The sequence below is a fragment of the Manis pentadactyla genome, chromosome 4 (assembly GCF_030020395.1).
Source record: "Manis pentadactyla isolate mManPen7 chromosome 4, mManPen7.hap1, whole genome shotgun sequence".
Taxonomy (NCBI): domain Eukaryota; kingdom Metazoa; phylum Chordata; class Mammalia; order Pholidota; family Manidae; genus Manis; species Manis pentadactyla.
The window spans coordinates 9,659,246-9,679,380 of NC_080022.1; the positions used below are offsets into that span (position 1 = coordinate 9,659,246).

Consider the following 20,135-nt stretch of genomic DNA (forward strand, 5'->3'; position numbering starts at 1 on the left):
TGGGGAGAGTGGGCATCCTTGTCTTGTTCCCAATCCTAAAGGAAAAGCTTTCAGCTTCTCGCTGTTAAGTATAATGTTGGCTGTGGATTTGTCATATGTGGCCTTTATTACGTTGAGGTACTTGCCCTCTGTACCCATTTTGTTCAGAGTTTTTATCATGAATGGATGTTGAATTTGTTGAATGCTTTTTCAGCACCTATGGAGATGATGATGTGGTTTTTGTCCTTTTTGTTGATGTGATGTATGATGTTGATGGATTTTCGAATTTTGTACCATCTTTGCATCCTTGGAATAAATTGTACTTGATCATCATGGATGATCTTTTTGATGTATTTTTGAATTCGGTTTGCTAATATTTTGTTGAGTATTTTTACATCTATGTTCATCAGGAATATTGGTCTATACTTTTCTTTTTTTTTGCGGTGTCTGCCTGGTTTTGGTATTAGAGTGATGCTGTCCTCATAGAATGAGTTTGGGAGTATTCCCTCCTCTTCTACTTTTTGGAAAACTTTTAAGGATGATGGGTATTAGGTCTTCACTAAATGTTTGATAAAATTCATCAGGGAAACCATCTGGTACAGGGGTTTTGTTCTTAGGTAGTTTTTTGATTACCAATTCGATTTCATTGCTGGTAATTGATCTGTTCAGATTTTTTGTTTCGTCCTTGGTCAGCCTTGGAAGGTTGTATTTTTCTAGAAAGTTGTCCATTTCTTCTAGGTTATCCAGTTTGTTAGCATATAATTTTTCAGAGTATTCTCTCATAATTCTTTGTATTTCTGTGTTGTCGGTAGTGATTTTTCCTTTCTCATTTCTGAATCTGTTTATGTATGTAGACTCTCTTTTTTTCTTGATAAGTCAGCTAGGGATTTATCTATTTTGTTTGTGAACCAGCTCCTTTCATTGATTCTTTCTATTGCTTTATTCTTCTCCATTTTATTAATTTCTGTTCTAATCTTTATTATGTCCTTCCTTCTAGTGATTTGGGCCTCATTTGTTCTTCTTTTTCTAGTTTCATTAATTGTGAATTTAGACTGTTCATTTGGGGTTGTTTTTCTTTCCTGAGATAGGCCTGTATTGCAATATACTTCCCTCTTAGCATGGCCTTCGTTGTGTCCTACAGATTTTGTGGTCTTGAAATATTGTTGTCATTTGTCCCCATATATTGGTTGATCTTTGTTTTTATTTGGTCATTGATCCATTGATTATTTAAGAGCATGTTATTAAGCCTCCATGTGTTTGTGGACTTTTTCATTTTCTTTGTGTAATTTATTTCTAATTTCATACCTTTGTGATCTGAGAAGCTGATTGGTACAATTTCAGTCATTTTGAATTTTCTGAAGTTCTTTTTGTGGCCTAGTACATGGTCTATTCTTGAAAATGTTCCATATGCACTTGAGAATAATGTGTATCTTGTTGCTTTTGGATGGAATGTTCTGTAGATGTCCGTTAGGTCCATCTGTTCCAATATGTTGTTCGGTGCCTCTGTCTCCTTACTTATTTTCTGTCTGGTTGATCTGTCCTTTGGAGTGAGTGATGTGTTGAAGTCTCCTAAAATGAATGCTTTGCATTCTGTTTCCACCTTTAATTCTGTTTGTATTTGTTTCATATATCTAGGTGATCCTGTGTTGGGTGCATAGAAATTTATAATGGTTATATCCTTTTGTTGGATTGACCCCTTTATCATTATGTAATGTCCTTCTTTGTCTCTTGTTACTTTCTTTGTTTTGAAGTCTATTTTGTCTGATACAAGTACTGCAACTCCTGCTTTTTTCTCCGTTAGTTGCATGAAATATCTTTTTCCATCCCTTTGCTTTCAGTCTGTGTATGCCTTTGGGTTTGAAGTGAGTCTCTTGTAGGCAGCATATAGACAGGTCTTGTTTTTTATTTATTCAGTGACTCTATGTCTTTTGATTCGTGCATTCAGACCATTTACATTTAGGGTGATTATCAATAGGTATGTACTTATTTCCATTGCAGGCTTTAGATTCTTGGTTACCAAAGGTTTAAGAGTAATTCCCTTACTATCTAACAGTCTCATTAACTCCGTATGCTATTACAAACACAACCTAAAGGTTCTTTTTTTTTTTTCTCCTCCTTTTTCTTCCTCCTCCATTCTTTATATATTAGTTGTCATATTCTGTACTCTTTGTCTATCCCTTGATTGACTTTGGGGGTAGTTGATTTGATTTTGCATCTTTTTAGTAATTAATTGTTCTACTTTGCTGTGGTTTTATTTCCCCTGGTGAAAGTGATTTAGCCTTAGGAATATTGCCATCTATAGTAGTCCCTCCAAAATGCACTGTAGAGGTGGTTTGTGGGAGGTAAATTCTCTCAGCTTTTGCTTATCTGAAAATTGTTTAATTCCTCCTTCAAATTTAAATGATAATTTTGCGTGGTAGAGTATTCTTGATTTGAGGCCCTTGTGCTTCATTGCGTTAAATATATCATGCCACTCCCTTCTGGCTTGTAAGGTTTCCCTTGAGAAGTCTGATGATAGCCTGATGGGTTTTCCTTTGTATGTGATCTTTTTTCTCTCTCTAGCTGCTTTTAAAAGTCTGTCCTTATCCTTGATCTTTGCCATTTTAATTATTATATGTCTTGGTGTTGTCTTCCTTGGGTTCCTTGTGATGGGAGATCTGTGCACCTCCATGGCCTGAGAGATCACCTCCTTCCTCAGATCGGGAAAGTTTTCAGCTATTACCTCCTCAATGACACTTTCTAACCCTTTTTCTCTCTCCTCTTCTTCTAGTACCCCTATAATGCGAACATTGTTCTATTTGGATTGATCACACAGTTCTCTCAATATTCGTTCATTTCTAGAGATCCTCTTTTCTCTCTGTGCCTCAGCTTCTTTGTATTCCTCTTCTCTAATTTCTATTCCATTTACCTTCTCTTCTACTACATCTAATCTGCTTTTAAATTCCTCCATTGTATGTTTCATTTCAGATATGGAATTTCTTAATGATTATATCTCCATCTTAAATTCATCCCAGAGTTCTTGAATATTTTTCTTTACCTCCATGAGCATGTTTATGATTTTTATTTTCAACTCTTTTTCAGGAAGATTGGTGAGGTCAGTTTCATTTGGCCCTTTGTCTGGGGTTTGTGAGATTTTGGTCTGAACCAGGTTCCTTTGAAATTTCATATTTCTATGTTGCACCCTCTACTGCCCAGAAACTCTAGTCTTTGGAGCTGCTCAGTCCCTGGAGTGAGGTGGGGAGTTGCAGAGGAGCGACGCTGTTGCCTGGGGGAGGAACGAGCTGTTTCCTGATTCTTGGCTGCAGTGCCTGTCTCCAGTGTCAGAGCCAGTGGGCCGCGCACACAGATGTAAGCCTCTGTGCTTTGTGTCTGTAGCTGTCGTAGGCGGGACCTCCCTCTGGCTGGCCTGACACCAGCGCAGTGACTGCCAGTTTGTGAGCTGGTACTCTTAGTCCAGGAGGAAGGCTCGGCAGGCTGCGTATCACAGTGGGGGGCTTCGGAGCTGAGTAGCCAGCCAGGGGAATGGAGTGCCTGAAGCTCCTCAAAGTTCCCAACCTGCTGCGCAGAGCGCAGCCAGACAACCTAGTCCATCTTTCCCTTCTCCCTTGTGCAGCAAGCTCCGTGCAAACCCCGCCCCTTCAGCAGCCCTCTCCCTGCTAGGAACCCTCTCAGACCGCCTGCCTTTCCTTTGTCCTTGAGCGGCCGGGTATGGATCCCTGTCCTCCACAAACAGCTGGAATCTCAGCCTCTTAAGCACTCCGCCTGTTTTAGCTTTCCAATCCTACTAATCTCCAGAGCACCATACAATGTAAGTTTGTGCTCCAAAGCAGATCTCCAGGGCAGGGTGTTCAGCAGTCATAGGCTTCTGCCCCTTCCCTGCTCCATTTCTCTTCCTTCTGCTGGTGAGCTGGGGTGGGAGAAGGGCTTGGGTCCTGCCGGATCAAGGCTTTGGTATGTTATCCTGTTTCGTAACTTCTGTTCTGTTCTACAGATGTATGCTCTCTGGTGCAGCCTTCTTTCCTGTTGCTCTTTTAGGATTAGTTGTATTAACTATATTTTCATATTATATGTAGTTTTGGGAGGAGTTCTCTGTCTTACCTCTCACGCTGCTGTCTGGAATCCATTCATATTGACATATTCTTAATATGAAGCAGTATCAGATCTAACCTTTTCTACCACCCACTGCTATTGCTTTCCAGTGTTAGAGCAATTTTGATTAAATCGATATTTTAGAAAGTAGGTACTTTAATTAAATAGATTAAAACTTATAATAATTTATGATCAGTCTCTGGGTGGAATGTGTAAAAGGAATTACTCATATAAATTCAAGTGAAATACCTGTAAAACTTGCTTATTTTTAAAAATAAAAACATTAGTGTGTATTGCCTATGTCAGATGGTCATTGCAGCCTTATGTAGCAGCAGCTAATAATGCCAATGCTGTGCTGTATAGCTGAGGTACCTTACTAATTCCAATAAATATTTACCAAGAATGTGGGGAGGGGAGTGGAGTGGGAGGGAGTAGGCTGGTTCCGAGGCTACAGTGTGCCTGAGAAGAGCAGCTGAGGGGGGAGTGAGTGGCCAGAGAGGTGGGGGGTCCACTCTGTAGTAATTTTAAAGACCAGAGTAGACTACCCAGGGAGTTGGGAAACTGTTGGAAGGTTTTGAGCAGAGGGATGCTTGAGTTGGATTCAAAAAGAACTTTGATTTTAAAAAAGTATTTTCTAGGGCATTGTATATTTGTCCTTTATTTTCTTGGAGCATTGAAGTTTCACTTTAACATGATTTAAAGAGAGTGTAGGGTTCATTTACTTATTTTACTTTAAAAATCAACTTTGAGGTATGATTTATGTGCTGTAAAATATACTTGCTTGAAGTGTGTAGTCTTCAGTTTTGGTAAGTATCTGTAGTTATGTAACTATCATTGTTCTCAAGATCTAGGACATTTCCATCACCCCAGAAGGTTCCTTCTGGGTGCTCTGCAGTCAGTCCTTCCACCAGCCCTTGCCCCTGGCAACCTCTGACTGCCTGTGTGCCCCTGTGGATTGTTTTTTTCCTGTTCTAGAATTTCCTATAAGTGGATTCATACAGTACATGCTATTTTGTGTTTGTTGCCTTTGATCAGCATGTTTCTGAGGTTAATTCATGTTGCTGTACATACCAATATTTACTGCTTTTACAGAAGATGTTTTATAGGAGACCATCTGTGTTAGTTCTGATAACTAGATATCAAAGATATCCAGATAAATCTGTTCATAATTGTATTTCTAAAGATATGATGAAAGCCTGGGATGGCTTTCTGTCTTTTAGCCTGAGTATCTCACCCCCCTTTTTTTCTAATCCTAAATATATACGTGGCATAAGAAAATTGAAAGCCACTTTTTCTGTTTTAGCATATGATTAATAATGGAATTCTATTTTATAGGTAATGATAAATACAGATTTGATTTTTCAGACTTTAAAAAAAAAAAAGACTTCCAGATAAGGTGTTTTCTGTTTTGACTTAAACTTCAAATAATGAATGTGTAGTCTAGGAAATTAATGTGTTCAGTAATTTTAACAGTTTTTATAAAATCTGGGACACTGTCTTAATGAAAATACCAGAATATTCCTGAAATTTGAAAAAATTTAGCAACTTGAATAATACTTCTTTACATAACTGTGGCAAGCAGGCATATACATTTTTTGTTATTCTGGTGTTAATGCTTTGGTAGAGAAGATGATCTTGAACTAACTTAGCTCCGCCTTCCCTTTGCTGTCTCTGACTCACATTCCACCTTCACCCCTTGTGTTGCCACTTCAGCTCTGTGACACTGGGAAAGTCACTTGACTTCTTGGTGTTTACTTTCTTACCTGTTAAAAAGGGATAGTAGTGGTGCCTACCCCATGTGGTTATGGTCATGAATAAGTGAGTTAATGACCGTAAAGCACTTAGGCCAGTGCACCTGGCATGTAGGAAGCACTCTTTAAGTCATTATTAGCATCATTGTCATCATTACTGTCACCTAGTAACCAAGTGTTGATTCTGACCTATAAAATACCTTTTAATCATTGTTGCTGCTTCAGTTCAGATCCAAGCATCCCTTGTTTGGACTATTACAGAAACCTCCTAATTGGCTGTTTCGTGGGCAGTCTCTCCCTGTCAGACCATTCCCCATGTGCCTTGAGTACTGTTTTTTATACAACATAAAACTGACCATATAGGAAATCCGAAAAGTAGATAATCCTAATGAGTTGTCTGGAATGTCTTCATGGGTGAATTGGGATTTGAACTTGACCTGGAAGGATGTAGGGGATGTTGACTGGTCAGAAGAATTGAGGGCCAGGAGGACCAGAGGCCTGGGGTCATTAACAGCTGAAAGCCTGAATTGTGAAAACCCAGAGGAGTAAGAAGACCTAGTCTGGTAAGGGGAGGAGCCCAAGGGTGGCTCCATCTGACTTGAAAGTCTGTAGCTCCAGAGTCTGCTGTCCTGTTTGGAGTTAGTCAGAAATGTTGCAACTCAGTCCCACCAGTAACAGACTCCCTGGAGGAAGCAGAAAGCTCCTTCTGCTCATACCCACCTGATTCCCACCCTGTATTAGAATCTTCCGGACAGGGGGAAGGGGTGTGTTAGGTTGAGAAAGCTCTCAGGTACCTAATTACTTTACTTCTCTTGAACCTTGAAAATCTCTAAAACCAGGAGAGTAACTAGCGTGTTCTATTTAGAATGTTTTAAAAAAGAATTTTGAACCAGATGCTTTATAAGATGATTAATCAAGAAGCCAGAGGGTTTGAAGTTAGACATAGAATAGACCAGAAGCCAGAAAACCTTCTCACATCATGTCTCTCCCCTGCCCAAGCCCTCTAGTGGTGTCTCTCTTGTCCAGGTGCAGGCCAGTCTGTACCCAGCCTTCGAGGTTCTAAAGGCTCGGCCCCCTCCCTGGCTCCCTCTGACCCACCCACAGCAGCTTTGTTTCCCCTGAACATTCCACGGCTTCTGTCTCCGTGGGCTGCTTCCCTGGAATGCTCAGTCCTTAACACACAGCTTGTTTCCATCTTTCAAGTCCAAGTCTCTGTGTCATTTCTCTAAGATGCCCCTGCCCCACTCGCAGCTATCTGAACTAAAGCAATGTTCCCTCTTTCCTCTGTATGTCACACTCGTTACTTCATTGGTCCCAGTGGGAACACTGTCAGTCCCCCATGTGAACCTCCGGACTGCAGATGCGTCTCCTCTTTGCTGCCGCCTCCCTAGGTAGCCTGGTGCCAGCACACAGCCAGCATGTGGAGCACTCACTGGGCTTTTGTAGGACGAGTAGCGATTGCTGTGTTATTTCAGATGGTGGCTGTGGGCACTGGAGACAGGATTCAGATACAGCAGATTTTGAGGGCTTGGCAGCATTTGGCTCTGTTGACCTCCCTGCCTTCCTTGAGCCCCAGCCATTCTGACACTACATCTTGCTGCCCCTCTTGCCACTGTGATGCTCTCTGGGCCTCCTCTGTTGCTCCTTTTCCTCTTAGATAATGGAGTCCTGAGGGCTTCACATACTTTTCTCTTGTTCTCTGCTCTTCACTCTCACCTGGACTCCGTTACCATTTGAGTCTGGACACTCTTACAACCATCTCTGTGCGCCCAGACCTTTTGACACTTGACCACCAGACACTTGTTTGTCCACAGCGACCACTGCTCTGAGCTAGATGTCCCTTGCCAGGCACCAGGTGTGGCGGCGAGTGAAAGAGATCTTGTCCTGTGTGTCTGTGACCTAAACTTCCCCTTAGAGGAGAGGCCGTTAAACAAGCCACTCAGTAAGTGCTGACGCAGTGCACAGTGCTGGGAGCGGTGAGGCGTGTAGTACGCGAGCTTTCAGGGTAGTCCTTCTGTGTTGGGCAGTGGGGATAGGCCTCCTCGGGGCCCTGCAGGGCTCAAACACAGCAGCAGGTCGGCTGCCGTAGGTAATCCTCATGCCTGGGTGGGGGGGGGGTCTCAGCCTCAGCATCCTGGGGCTTAGACCGCAGGGCAGGAACTCTCTTCTGCTGTTCTTTCCCATCCATGCAGGAGCCCAAACAGCGGCACTGCCAACTAATTTGCCTGTACTATTTTGAAGCCACTTAATTGCAGTTTATTCTAGTTTATTTTGCTTGTTCTCCTTTAGTGACTCGCAGGGAGATTCTTAAAATGAAAAAACCCCTTGAGCCTGTAGGGGAGCAGTCTCTGCAGTTGAGGTTGAGAAGGAGCTGGGTGGGACCCGAGCGTGTGTATCCAGCCCTCCTTCCTCGCACTCCTCGGATCACCACGCTCCCGGCACTTTGGCCTCTAAGAACCTCTCCTCTTCTCTGCTTCTCCATCCTGAGACGGAGGTACTGGAAGAGCAGAGGCAGTCCAGCCCTGGGGAGTAGTTCTCAAGCTTTTGTTCATGTGGAGTATGTCTTTGGATATTCACCATGAGAAATTGAAACAAAACTTTTAAGCTTTTTTTTGGGAAGTAATTTTAGATTCACAGGAAGCTGAAAAAATTGTACAGAGAGCCCAGTGTACTACTGTTCTTCACTCAGCTGTCCCCAGTGGTAACATCTCACTTAACTCTCCTACAGTGCCAAAACCAGGGAACTCAAAACCAGTAGTTAGACTACAGGCCTTATTCATCAATCAGAAATTTAATAACACAAGATGAAACACATATTTCATTAGTCAGTGGAATGGTGATATCATCACATATCATAGCTTCTGGAAAACTTCCCTCTACACACCTGAGAGTGAAAAAGGCAGTAAACATCTTAGTATTATAAAAATAACTCTGATCTCATGGATCCCCAAAGGGACTTGCCAGGCATCCTCAGATAATAGTGGGAGACTCCACTGGCTTAGTGGTTAAAATGTGGACTCTAGAGTCTTGTCTGGATTTTATCTTGTCTCCACTACTTTAAAGTCATGTAGTTTGGGAATGCTACTTGACAAGGGTACTCTGTGGCATAGTGTTCAGAATCCAGATCAGGAAGCCTGATTGTGGGGTTTGAATCCTAGCTCTGCCATGTACTAGCTGTGACTGTGCGCTGGTTTTCATTTCATCTGTAAAATGAGGGCCATAAAAGTACCCACAGCCAGCCAGAGTGGTAGTGCAAAGATTCAACAAGGTGAGACAGGAAGAGCTCTGGGTTAGTGTCTGAAATGGTCTCCTGAACACCCACCAGTGTTAGCCGTGACTATTAGAGGCTGCAGTGATGTAATGCAGTAGGACTGCCTAGCACAGAGCTTGGCCTGGAGGAAGGAGTAAATGCCCCACTCCCTAAGCTCCCCCACCATTCAGCATGGGACAGGCATCTGGGCCCAAGTGGAGAAGGCAGTAGAAGGACCTTTATGAGGTTCTGCACCAAGGTCAGAGTTGGAGAATCAAAATATCTGTAAGGTGTCCTGTGTTAGGGAAAGAGCAGTTCCTGTGGTCCAGCGAGCTTGGTGAGGAGGAGGCCTGGGTCAGTTTTACTAACCATTATATCTTTACTGCTCAGCATTGTGCCAGCCCAGAGCAGGTGCAGAGGAAGTGTGTATTAATGGTTGAATGATGGACTGAATGAAGGAGAGACAGATGTGGCTATTAATTGGGGAAGAGAGAGAATATTGATTTTGAGTTTGAGTTAGGAAGTTGGAGACATTGATTTAATGGGATCAATTAATAGTTAATAAGTATCTTGTATTAACTCAGAATAATACATTATATTAAATACACACAGTTCCAGATCAGTTCACTGATAGATACATGGAGAGTAGGCTTCATTAAGCAGTGAAATAAAGAGTTCTTATGTTCCCTGTTACCTAATAGGAAAGTGGAGAAGTCTTCATAACATCCTCCATCCTTCTCAGAGTACTCAGTGTCAGACACCTGTAAAATGGGAATGTGCCTCGTATTCTGGGCAAGCAAGGATGGTGTGCTGGGAGGCTATCGGGGCTCCTGAAGAAGGAGCTCCAGGGTTCTGTCCTGGACCTCACAGTCTGGCCTCTGGTTGGGTGCCCTCTGCCCCTCTCGTCTGCATAGTTCAGCAAATCGCAATAGGGTTCTTTGAAGGCACTCCTCTGCCTGCCTCTCCCACTGCAGCTCTAAATAAGCTTTTCTCTCACTCCTGCTGGAGACACAGTGGTCTTTTTGCCCGTCTGTTCTCTCAGCTCACCAAGCTTCTACCTAAGTCAGCAAGCATCCGTGCTGATTCCCTTTCTTGGCATGTGCCTCCGCCCCCGCCACTCATCACACAATTCCCTTCCTGTTCCAGGAGGCCTTCCCTAGGCTCTGTCTGAACTAGCACCCTGCCTCTTCTCCTCACTGTGTCCCCTTCTTGGGCTTGGCTTTTCTTCAGGGCATCAATAACCGCCATGCATTGTGTATCTTCATTTGATTTTGTCTTTCTTCCTCAGTGGAGTGACACTTTGTTAAGGCAAATGTGATCTTAAAACACTGCTGGCCCATGGAAGGGACTCAGAAATATTTTAATAAATTGAGTTGATGGTGTAATATATTTTAGACAAAATCAATCTGGGAAGTACTAGGATCAACTTGTGATTCTTCAGTATATATGTGTTCTTTAGTATATGATTATTAGTATGTGTATGAATAGAGGTGATCCTGTTTGGGTGTTTATGTTTATGTTATATATATATATATTTAGATTATATTACATCCAGTAGTAAAAGGATATATACAGAAAAGACATCCCAGTTCATGAATTTGTGGGTAGGGGAGAAATCTTTTAAGTGTTCTTCTGTTCCAAAAGTTTACTTGTGTATTGGTTGCTTGGCATTGACAGCCTGTCACATTTTCTAAAAACTAATTCTTTATTGACCTAGAAATACAGCTACTTCAAATTCAAGGAATTCAAGTACACATGGAGAAAATGCTTTCTGATAGATGACCCTGCTGTTTTATTTCTAGCCCTACTTTTTCTAAAAAAAGGTTTAAATTAACTTACAATAATTATTTACTCATTCAGGTATTTAAGTGACAACGAACATTTCATGTCTCCTGCTAAGCATTAGGAATGCAACACTGAATAAGACACCATTTGTCTTCACTGAAGTCTAACAGGAGAGGCACATCAAGACATAGTTACACAAGTAATTGTTCAAAATTGTTAGAAGAGCTGTGAAGGAAGAAGGAAGCAGAGGGTGGTTCCGTTTAGGCAATCCATCCCACCAGCCTTCTACTTCTCGAATCACTGATTTTCTAAAAAAGTTCTAGGCGCTTTCCGGCCATAGCCATTGCAGTGGAGATTCCAACATCCAGAGAGTTGAGGAAATGGCCCTGGGGCTGGCTGGCCTGGGGATGGCCTGCTGTGGCTTGAGACCCCCTTGTTTTACCTGAGTTTGGTTGTAGTGTAAAGGATACTAAAATCTTTTCTCTACTGCGTAAATGAGCCTAAATTAAAAGTAATGGGTTTGGGAAAGCAGGTTAATAAATGCATAGGAATTTCCCTGTGGTGGCTCTGCTGAGGTCCTTTACCTTCACAGGTGTTTCAGAAATTTTAATACACATGGTCTCCAGCTTACACTCGGTTACAGATTTCCTGGGGAAATGACCACTGCTGCTTTAGGCTCCGTCTCCGGCTGACATTTCCCTGGAGGTTTGGGGATTTTAGGGCAGAAGTGCTCAGATTATATTCCGGCAGAATCTTTTTCCTCCAGCTTTGTTGAGGTATAATTGGTTAATAAAATGGTAAGATATTTAAAGTGTACATTTTGGTGATTTGATGTATATACACACAGTTGAAGGATTCCTCCATCTAGTTAATTGACACATCCCAGTGCCTCGCATTTTTATCTTCATGTTTTTTTGTGTTTTTTTTTGGTGAGAACATTTTACATTCTACTATCTTAGCAATTTCACTTCTATATAATACATTGCTGTCAGTTGAAGTCACAGTGCTTTACATTACATCCTCAGACCCTATCCAGCAGAATCTTAACTGAAACACTACAGTACTTAGGAGTTTGAGCTGTGGGATCAGACAGGTTCAAATCCCAGCCATGAGCAACTTAAAACAACTTCCTGACACATTGGTTTCCTGTTCCACGGGCGCGCGTGTGCGTCGTGGGGAGGGCAGCTTCGGGGAGCACTGATGCTTATGCGTCTTGTTTGGAGTCATCCCCGTTACGCATGTAAGATGGTTAGCACGGTGCCAATGCACCGAGGCTGGGAGGAGGTTCTCAGTTCAGTCTTAATGTAATAGTGCTTGGAAGTATCAATTTAGGTTAGCTGACACACAGTCTTTAAAGCTACTCTGGAGGTTAAATGGTGTCAAATTCTTTTAAATCTTAACCTCGGGTCCCCTCTGAGAAAGGGGAAGAAAACGCCTTCCTGCTCTGCTAAATGGTCACGTGCTGATAGGACACGTAACTCTAGGGAGTACTTGTTAGTATTGCTTAATTTATCAGTGTTAAAAAAATACTTACTATGTAGCCTAGGATACCAACTACCAACTTAATACCTTTTCCCCCTTTGGAAAAAATTTATTCATTGTTTCCCAAATTCCAGTTTACAGATTAAAATTTTAAAAACGAGGGCATTGTATTTAGAAGTGAGACATTTGTGTGCTGAATTTATTCACACTTTAGCTAAATAAAAATACCATAAGACCATTTTCTGGGATAATTTTGATATTCCCATGTTCTGGAAGGCATTTAACTTGTGTTTGGTGATATTATGAGTACCAAGGGGTAAATCAAGCAGGATCAGAGTATTTATGCTTCTGAAGTATATGCACTGTCAGTTTTGTGCTGTCCAAGAAATGAACGCTAGTCTCATGGTGCCCCCTTTTGCACCTTCCAACTCAAAGCAGGCCAGAGGGTAGACCTTCATAATGACTTACTCATCTCTGTGGTGTTTCTCTCTCTTCAAGCAGCCATTGATATTTTTTTTAAAATTGAAATGCTGGGAGTAAATTTGGATGATATTCTTTTCTTCATGCAAAACATTCTTAGCAACTCAAAGAGCTTCATTGTTGTGGAAAAATTAATCTTTTTAGTTTGGAGTTTGCTTTTTTGCCCATGCTGGTTTCTTTGAAAGTCCTTGAGAAATGTTTCTCTTTGCAGGGAAATAAAAAAACATGCAGACTATAAAACTCATCATTCTTAGTGGTGTTATGATATGTCCGTTTAGTTCCTTCGGGCATATGTGGTACCAATTAATAAGCAGTTTTCTTTGGTTTTACAGTTATTTTTAAACTAATAGTCATATTCTGCCAGTTGGCTCAAATCCCCTCTTCCCATTCCCTTACATACACATCTAATAGTAATCTTATTTAAGATTATAGAGCATTTTAGCATAATTTTCAGTTAGGAATTGTATAAAATTCTCTATTTCTTAGAGACTGTGCAATACTGTGGGGATTCTACTGTTCAGTAACTTGGTATACAATGATAAAGTACTGTTTCTTGGAGAAATTGCACTTCCATCGAAGGCCCAGAATAATTTTTAGTGTTCTTGGTTGGAATATTCCAGCCCCTGTCAAGGAGGTGGTGCTGCTAGAGGGATGAAAGCATGGATGGGATGGGGTCTGGCTGGCTGGCATGGCCTTTACATATATGCTAGGGGTATTCGTTTAAATACAGAGTGTTGATTTTCTAAAATGCTGAGGGTAGCCTTTGACTTAAAAGTAACTTTAAGCTGTATTTTGCGTCTAGATTCTCTGTGGGAGTTTCAAACAATATACCAGAGATTTACATATTTTGAAAATGGCCACAAGTGGCTGGAACAAAATAGATTGACCCAGATCTGCTTGTAGATTGCAGTGGTTTCCTTTGGAGACTCATGAACAAGCATCAGATCAGCTCCTGAAATGCTTGACATCGTTCCCTTGGTCTGGCTTGCCAGATTCAGGTTTCAGTGATTTTTTTGCATATTTGCTTACTGGCCAGAAAAAAAAACAAAACAGTAACTGGTTTGACCAAGAATGTTGACTAAACCTTGAGCTCAAAATTCTAAAGACACCTTGAAGCACAGACTGTGTGATGGAAGGAATGCTGGAGGTAGGATTGAGTAGCAAGCATTGTGGGACTTCTCTACATTTACTCTAACTTTTCTGGACCCACAACTCCTCGATGTGGGCTTACCAACCTCCTGCCCTGAAGCCCCAAAATAAGAGAAGAATACGAAGGAAATTCACCACCGAATGACAGCAGCTAGTCTTTTTTTTTTTTTAATCAATCCCTTTTCCTTTTCTTCAGCTGTTACCCCGTCTCACTGCCTCAGAGGTCACCAGCACCCTAACTAGTCTTACAAGAGATTTCAATTTTATATTAATTTGAGTGTTTACTTTAGCTCTTAGTTTGCTCATCTTGTGCACACAGGACCTGGCACAGTCCATCACGTCTAGCAGGGGTCTAATATTTACCTAGTATTTTAATTAGAAAATCGTACAGTGTTTATGTATAAATTTAATCTATAACTTAGAGACAGTAGTTAGTATAAGTACTGTAATCAGGTACCTACATCCAGAGTAGGTTCTTTAGCACATCAAACATCATTATTGATCTACACCAGAGTTGGTTAATTAGCATAGATGGGTTTTATATGCTTGTAAAACAAAACTACTGTCTGGTTGCTGCTGAAATGAGTGTCCAGAACATGAGATGAGCACAGTGTCTAAAGAGATTAGGTCTTGGCATTTCACATCTTCTCATGGAATGTCTGCTGGTCTGTAGGATTAGGCCTGCCACTTAATGGGGGTCTCTGTTGCCTGATTCCATGGAAGGTTGGCTAGTCATACAGTCAGAATTCTGTTCTGTATGCCTAGAATGAGCTGTTCAAGCAAGAAACTGCTGGAGTCTCCTGAGGACAGAAAGAACTGCCCCAGGCTTAGAAGAACAGGCTGTGTGATGTTTTGATTCCTATTATTAATAAATATAGTTTGTCAGAACTTAGTCTAGGTTTGATTGTAACCACCCAGGGGCCAGGATGTGGGATGTGTCTTATGAACCCCTAAAACTATTTATTTATTCATTTGCTTTTTATTAAGGCATCATTGATATACACTCTCATGAAGGTTTCACAAGAAAAACAATGTGGTTACTACATGAATCCTTATCATCAAGTCCCCCCACAAAACCCCATTGCAGTCACTGTCCATTAGTGTAGTAAGATGCCACAGAGTCCCTACTTGTCTTTTCTGTGCTACACTGTCTTCCCTGTGACCCCACACACACCATGTGCACTAATCATGATACCCCTCAATCCCCTTCTCCCTCCCTCCCACCCACCCTTCCCCACCCCTCCCCTTTGGTAACCGCTAGTCCCTTCTTGGAGTCTGTGAGTCTGCTGCTATTTTGTTCCTTCAGTTTTGCTTCATTCTTATACTACACAAATGAGGGAAATCATTTGGTACTTGTCTTTCTCTGTGTGACTTATTTCACTGAGCATAATACCCTCTAGCTCCATCCATGTTGTTGCAAATGGTAGGTTTTGTTTCTTTCTTATGGCTGAATAGTATTCCATTGTGTATCTGTACCACATCTTCTTTATCCATTCATCTACTGATGGACACTTAGGTTGCTTCCATATCTTGGCTATTGTCAAATAGTGCTGCAAAAAGCATAGGGGTGCATATGTCTTTGAATCTGAGAAATTATATTCTTTGGGTAAATTCCTAGGAGGGGAATTCCTGGGTCATGGTATTTCTGTTTTTAGTTTTTTGAGGAACCTCCATATTGCTTTCCACAATGGTAGAGCTAGCTTACATTCCCACCAGCAGTGCAGGAGGGTTCCCCTTTCTCCGCATCCTCACCAGCATTTGTTGTTTCTAGTCTTTTCGATGTTGACCATCCTAACTGGTGTGAGGTGATATCTCATTGTGGTTTTAATTTGCATTTCCCTGATAATTAGTGATGTGGAGCATCTTTTCATGTGCCTGTTGGCCATCTGAATTTCTTCTTTGGAGAAGTGTCTGTTCATATCCTCTGTCCATTTTTTAATAGGGTTATTAGCCTTTTGGGTGTTGAGGCATGTGAGTTCTTTATGTATTTTGTATGTTAACCCCTTGTCGGATATGTCCTTTCAAAATATATTCTCCCATACTGTAGGATGCCTTTTTGTTCTGCTGGTGTTGTCCTTTGCTGTACAGAAGCTTTTTAGCATGGTATAGTCCCATTTGTTCATTTTTTATTTTCTTTCTCTTGCCTGAGGAGATGCGTTCAGGAAAAAGTTGCTCATGTTTATATTCAAGAGATTTTTGCCCATGTTTTCTTCTAAGAGTTTTATCGTTTCATGACTTACATTCAGGTCTTTAATCCATTTCGAGTTTACTTTTGTGTATGGGGTTAGACAGTAATCCAGTTTCGTTCTCTTGCATGTAGCTGTCCAGTTTTGCCAACACCAGCTGTTGAAGAGGCTGTCATTTCCCCATTGTATATCCATGGCTCCTTTATCATTTATTAATTGACCATATATGCTTGGATTTATATCTGGGCTCTCTACTCTGTTCCATTGGTCTGTGGGTCTGGTCTTGTGCCAGTACCAGATCGTCTTGATTACTGTGGCTTTGTAGTAGAGCTTGAAGTCGGGGAGCATAATCTCACCCACTTTCTTCTTCCTTCTCAGGATTGCTTTGGCCATTTGGGGTCTTTTGTGGTTCCATATGAATTTTAGAACTATTTTCTCTAGTTGGTTGAAGAATGCTGTTGGTATTTTGATAGGGATTGCATTGAATCTGTAGATTGCTTTAGGCAGGATGGCCATTTTGACAATATTAATTCTTCCTATCCATGAGCACGGGATATGTTTCTACTTATTGGTAACCTCTTTATTTCTCTCATGAGTATCTTATAGTTTTCAGGGTATAGGTCTTTCATTTCCTTGGTTAGGTTATTCCTAGGTGTTTTATTCTTTTTGATGCAATTGTGAATAGAATGTTTTCTTGATTTCTCTTTCTGCTTGTTCATCATTAGTGTATAAGAATGCAACAGATTTCTGTGTATTAATTTTGTATCCTGCAACTTTGCTGAATTCAGATATTAGATCTAGTAGTTTTGGGGTGGATTATTTAGGGTTTTTTATGTATAATATCATATAATCTACAAACAGGGATAGTTTAACTTCTTCCTTGTCGATCTGGATGCCTTTTATTTCTTTGTGTTGCCTGATTGCCATGGCTAGGACCTCCAAAACTATGTTGAGTAAAAGTGGGGAGAGTGGGCATCCTTGTCTGAACCCCTAAAACATTTAACCTCTGGAAGCTACCACAGAACCTGACAATAGCTGAACAGCCAAGTTAGTTGAGGTCAGTTCAAGAACAGTGTATACTTGTAGAATCAATACATGAATGATCTGTATGTAGCAGATAAGCAATTGAAAGTTAAGTGAGCATCTGTACCAGTTGCTTTATTGCCAAATGGGGAAAACAGAGGAATCATCTTGACTTTCCTAACCTAAATATTTACATTCCAACACCCCAAAATCAAGTTTATAAAATCAAGTATATATGTATACACACACACACGTGTGTGCATGCATGCATATGTAGAATGCAATTGCTGATTTGGGGAAAGTCTTCAGTGTTAGGCCCTCATGTCTTCTGTCATAGTTGTCTTCATTTGTTTTCCTGATCCTTCTGTTTCTTGACTCACAGAACGCTACTGAGCCTGGGGTAGCCACTGAGACTCTGGCCCAGGTACCTGAGCATGTTTTTCGAGGACTTCCGGAGGAAGTGAGGCTTTTCCCATCTGCTGTTGACAAGACCCGGATTGGTGGGTACGAGGGTCACAGAAGGAGGTGGGGAAGGGAGAGCGGGCTGCAGCAAGGCATCCTTTGGGGCATTTAAAGAAGGAAGCTCACCATAAAAGCAATAGATTTACACCTAGCTTAGAAGATTATGTAGTGTTCATGCATCTTTCCAGTCTAGAATCTGGGGTAGACATAGATTATAAAATTAAACCAGAAACACCCCCCCACACACCCACCATCCTTTGTTACTCAGCCTCAGTGTCCCCCTTCTTCTATGTCTTTCCGGGGCTCTTCTTCCCATGGAATGTATTGTTCCCTCCTCTCTTTATTTCACCGTGTCTTGAGTGTGATTATGCTCTTAATATGTATTTCATTATTTTGTATTTGTTGTCACATCTGTCCCTTTCATTGACTATGAGTACCTTCATTTCTTATTTATGTCTCTAGTACCTGACACTTTATGGACTTCAGTAAATATTTGAGTGAATGACGTCCTGAGTTTATGTGAGTGCTTCTGGCTGGGATTTCTCATTGGATACAAGCCAAGCTTTTGTGTACTTGCTCTTGTTTTTGTGTTCTAATCTTTAGACAGAAGGCAAAGGAAGGAAATGATAAAAATTTAGTCAAAGTATAGTCTTGGGATATATCATGTTTATATTCTATTTCCTTTTTTTAAGTATGTTCTTGATATTCTAGTTGATGTGTATATGTATGTGACTAAATTGTTAATAAATGCTTTTCCTAATTCACATTGAAAAGTTATTCATTAATTTGAGCACTTATATCATTTATATGAAAGTGGTTGGTTTTAATAGCTTCATTAATTGATTATTAAGTGTGTTATCAAATGGGATTCACAACAGATGTACAGATAAGTGGAATTCATACATCCTATATAAATAGACCTGACTCATCCTCCATTCCCCTGGACATGAGGAAACTGAGGCCAGAAGATGAGGGAACATGTCCAGCATGATGTTGTCGTTGAGAGTAACTGGGTGTTGGTTCCCCTGATTCTGGGGTGGTCTCCTGCCATGTTACCCATGGCTTTGTCATCTTGTCCGTTTGCCTCAGGGTCAGTGCAGAGAAAACAGAAATACCTCTAAGAACACCAGAGCAGCATAAATCCTCGCTATTTGAAAACTCTGAAGAGTGAGTTGTTCCAGTAGCTCAGTTTTTTGTAAACTAAAAACTTAGGAAACTAAGTTTTTAAACTAAAGCTTTAGGAAACTAAGTTTTTAGGAAACTTAGCTAGAGAGAAAAGGGCTTTCCACTTTGAGCAAACCGCACAAATACTTATTCATAAAACTCTATTTCTAACTCTTTGTAAAAGCAAATGTTCATTGGAGACAATTTGAAATTCTGTAGAAAAGTAGGACGAAGAGTTTAAAATGACTTGTACTTTCATTATATTCTGTTTTTTTAATCTTTAACTGTGGTTGTGCTATTCTCCAAGTATTTGTGATTGGCCTGTCTGGGTAATCTTATGCATAAAAATAAAAAAGAAGTAACAGCCTTTCCAACATAAAACAATACAGGTTCTTTACAGGCTATTTGGAAAATCAGGAGAAGATAAAGAAGAAAATTAAAATCCCCATTAAAGTCTTGATTTAATTTGATCTTAGTTGATTTAACATTATCTTGTTTCAGGTTGTCTAGCCTTTTAACTATTTTGTGAAATAGAATTGATTTTAATGCTTCAACATTTAAAATAACCACAAAAAGATAAAAATACTGATTTTATCTTCTAGGTGTCTGGGCCACTAAACCAATTTTAAAAGGCAGAAAGTTTGGGCCATTTGTTGGTGATAAGAAAAAGAGATCTCAGGTTAAGAATAATGTATACATGTGGGAGGTAAGGAAGAACTCTGATTCTTTGTTTGAGTATTAATTACATATGTTAAGAAATTCTATTCTCTTGGGATTTGACATTTTGTAATTAAAACAATCATCTTAATATGTTCTCTAAAAACAAGAGTATTTTTATTAGAGAAAAAATGTGTTTCCTTGGATACAGACTACTGTTGACATTTGTGTTTTGAAACTGCTTGGCTGTCCTCAACAATAAATGTCAAATCCACGTTTTATGTTGCCTTGTTCAGGGCATTTTGCTTTGCTGCCAATACTTTGGTCTGTCACTTTACAAGCTTCCAGATTGACATCCTAAAAAAAAAACACTCCAAGGTGGCCACAAATAAAACACTGTTGGTGTTTTCTCTATATTTTAGGAAGTAATCTCTGTGTTGCTAGAATATTCAGAGTTGGATATATTTAGCACATGGCTTACATAGTGCTTTGAACTTTTCAAAAGGCTTTCATTCTGTTCATTTCTTGTTCTCACAATGATCCTTGAAGACAGCCCACTCCTTGTAGAGGTGAACTGTTCCTCCCTGTGGAGCCCCCATGTTGAGAATGTCTTCGATGCAGAGCTAGAACCTATGCCTCCTGTCTGACAGTGAGGCAATTGCTTTATGTTTCATTGGA

At 40.6% G+C, this 20,135-nt stretch overlaps 1 protein-coding gene across 4 annotated transcripts in view; it reads left to right on the top strand.

Moving 5' to 3' along the window:
- Positions 1-20,135, top strand: part of PRDM2 (PR/SET domain 2) — a 128,887-nt gene that overhangs the window by 21,202 nt on the left and 87,550 nt on the right. For 2 of the 4 annotated variants that reach the window (XM_036925118.2, XM_036925119.2), the window contains exons 3-4: positions 17,557-17,674; positions 19,403-19,506. The exons of 1 other annotated variant lie outside the window; for it this stretch is intronic. In XM_036925118.2, coding sequence (XP_036781013.2) covers positions 17,557-17,674; positions 19,403-19,506 — 222 coding nt within the window. Of the gene's footprint in view, positions 1-17,553; positions 17,675-19,402; positions 19,507-20,135 lie in introns of those variants that run through there. One more of the 4 variants, XM_036925121.2, reaches the window with a different exon arrangement.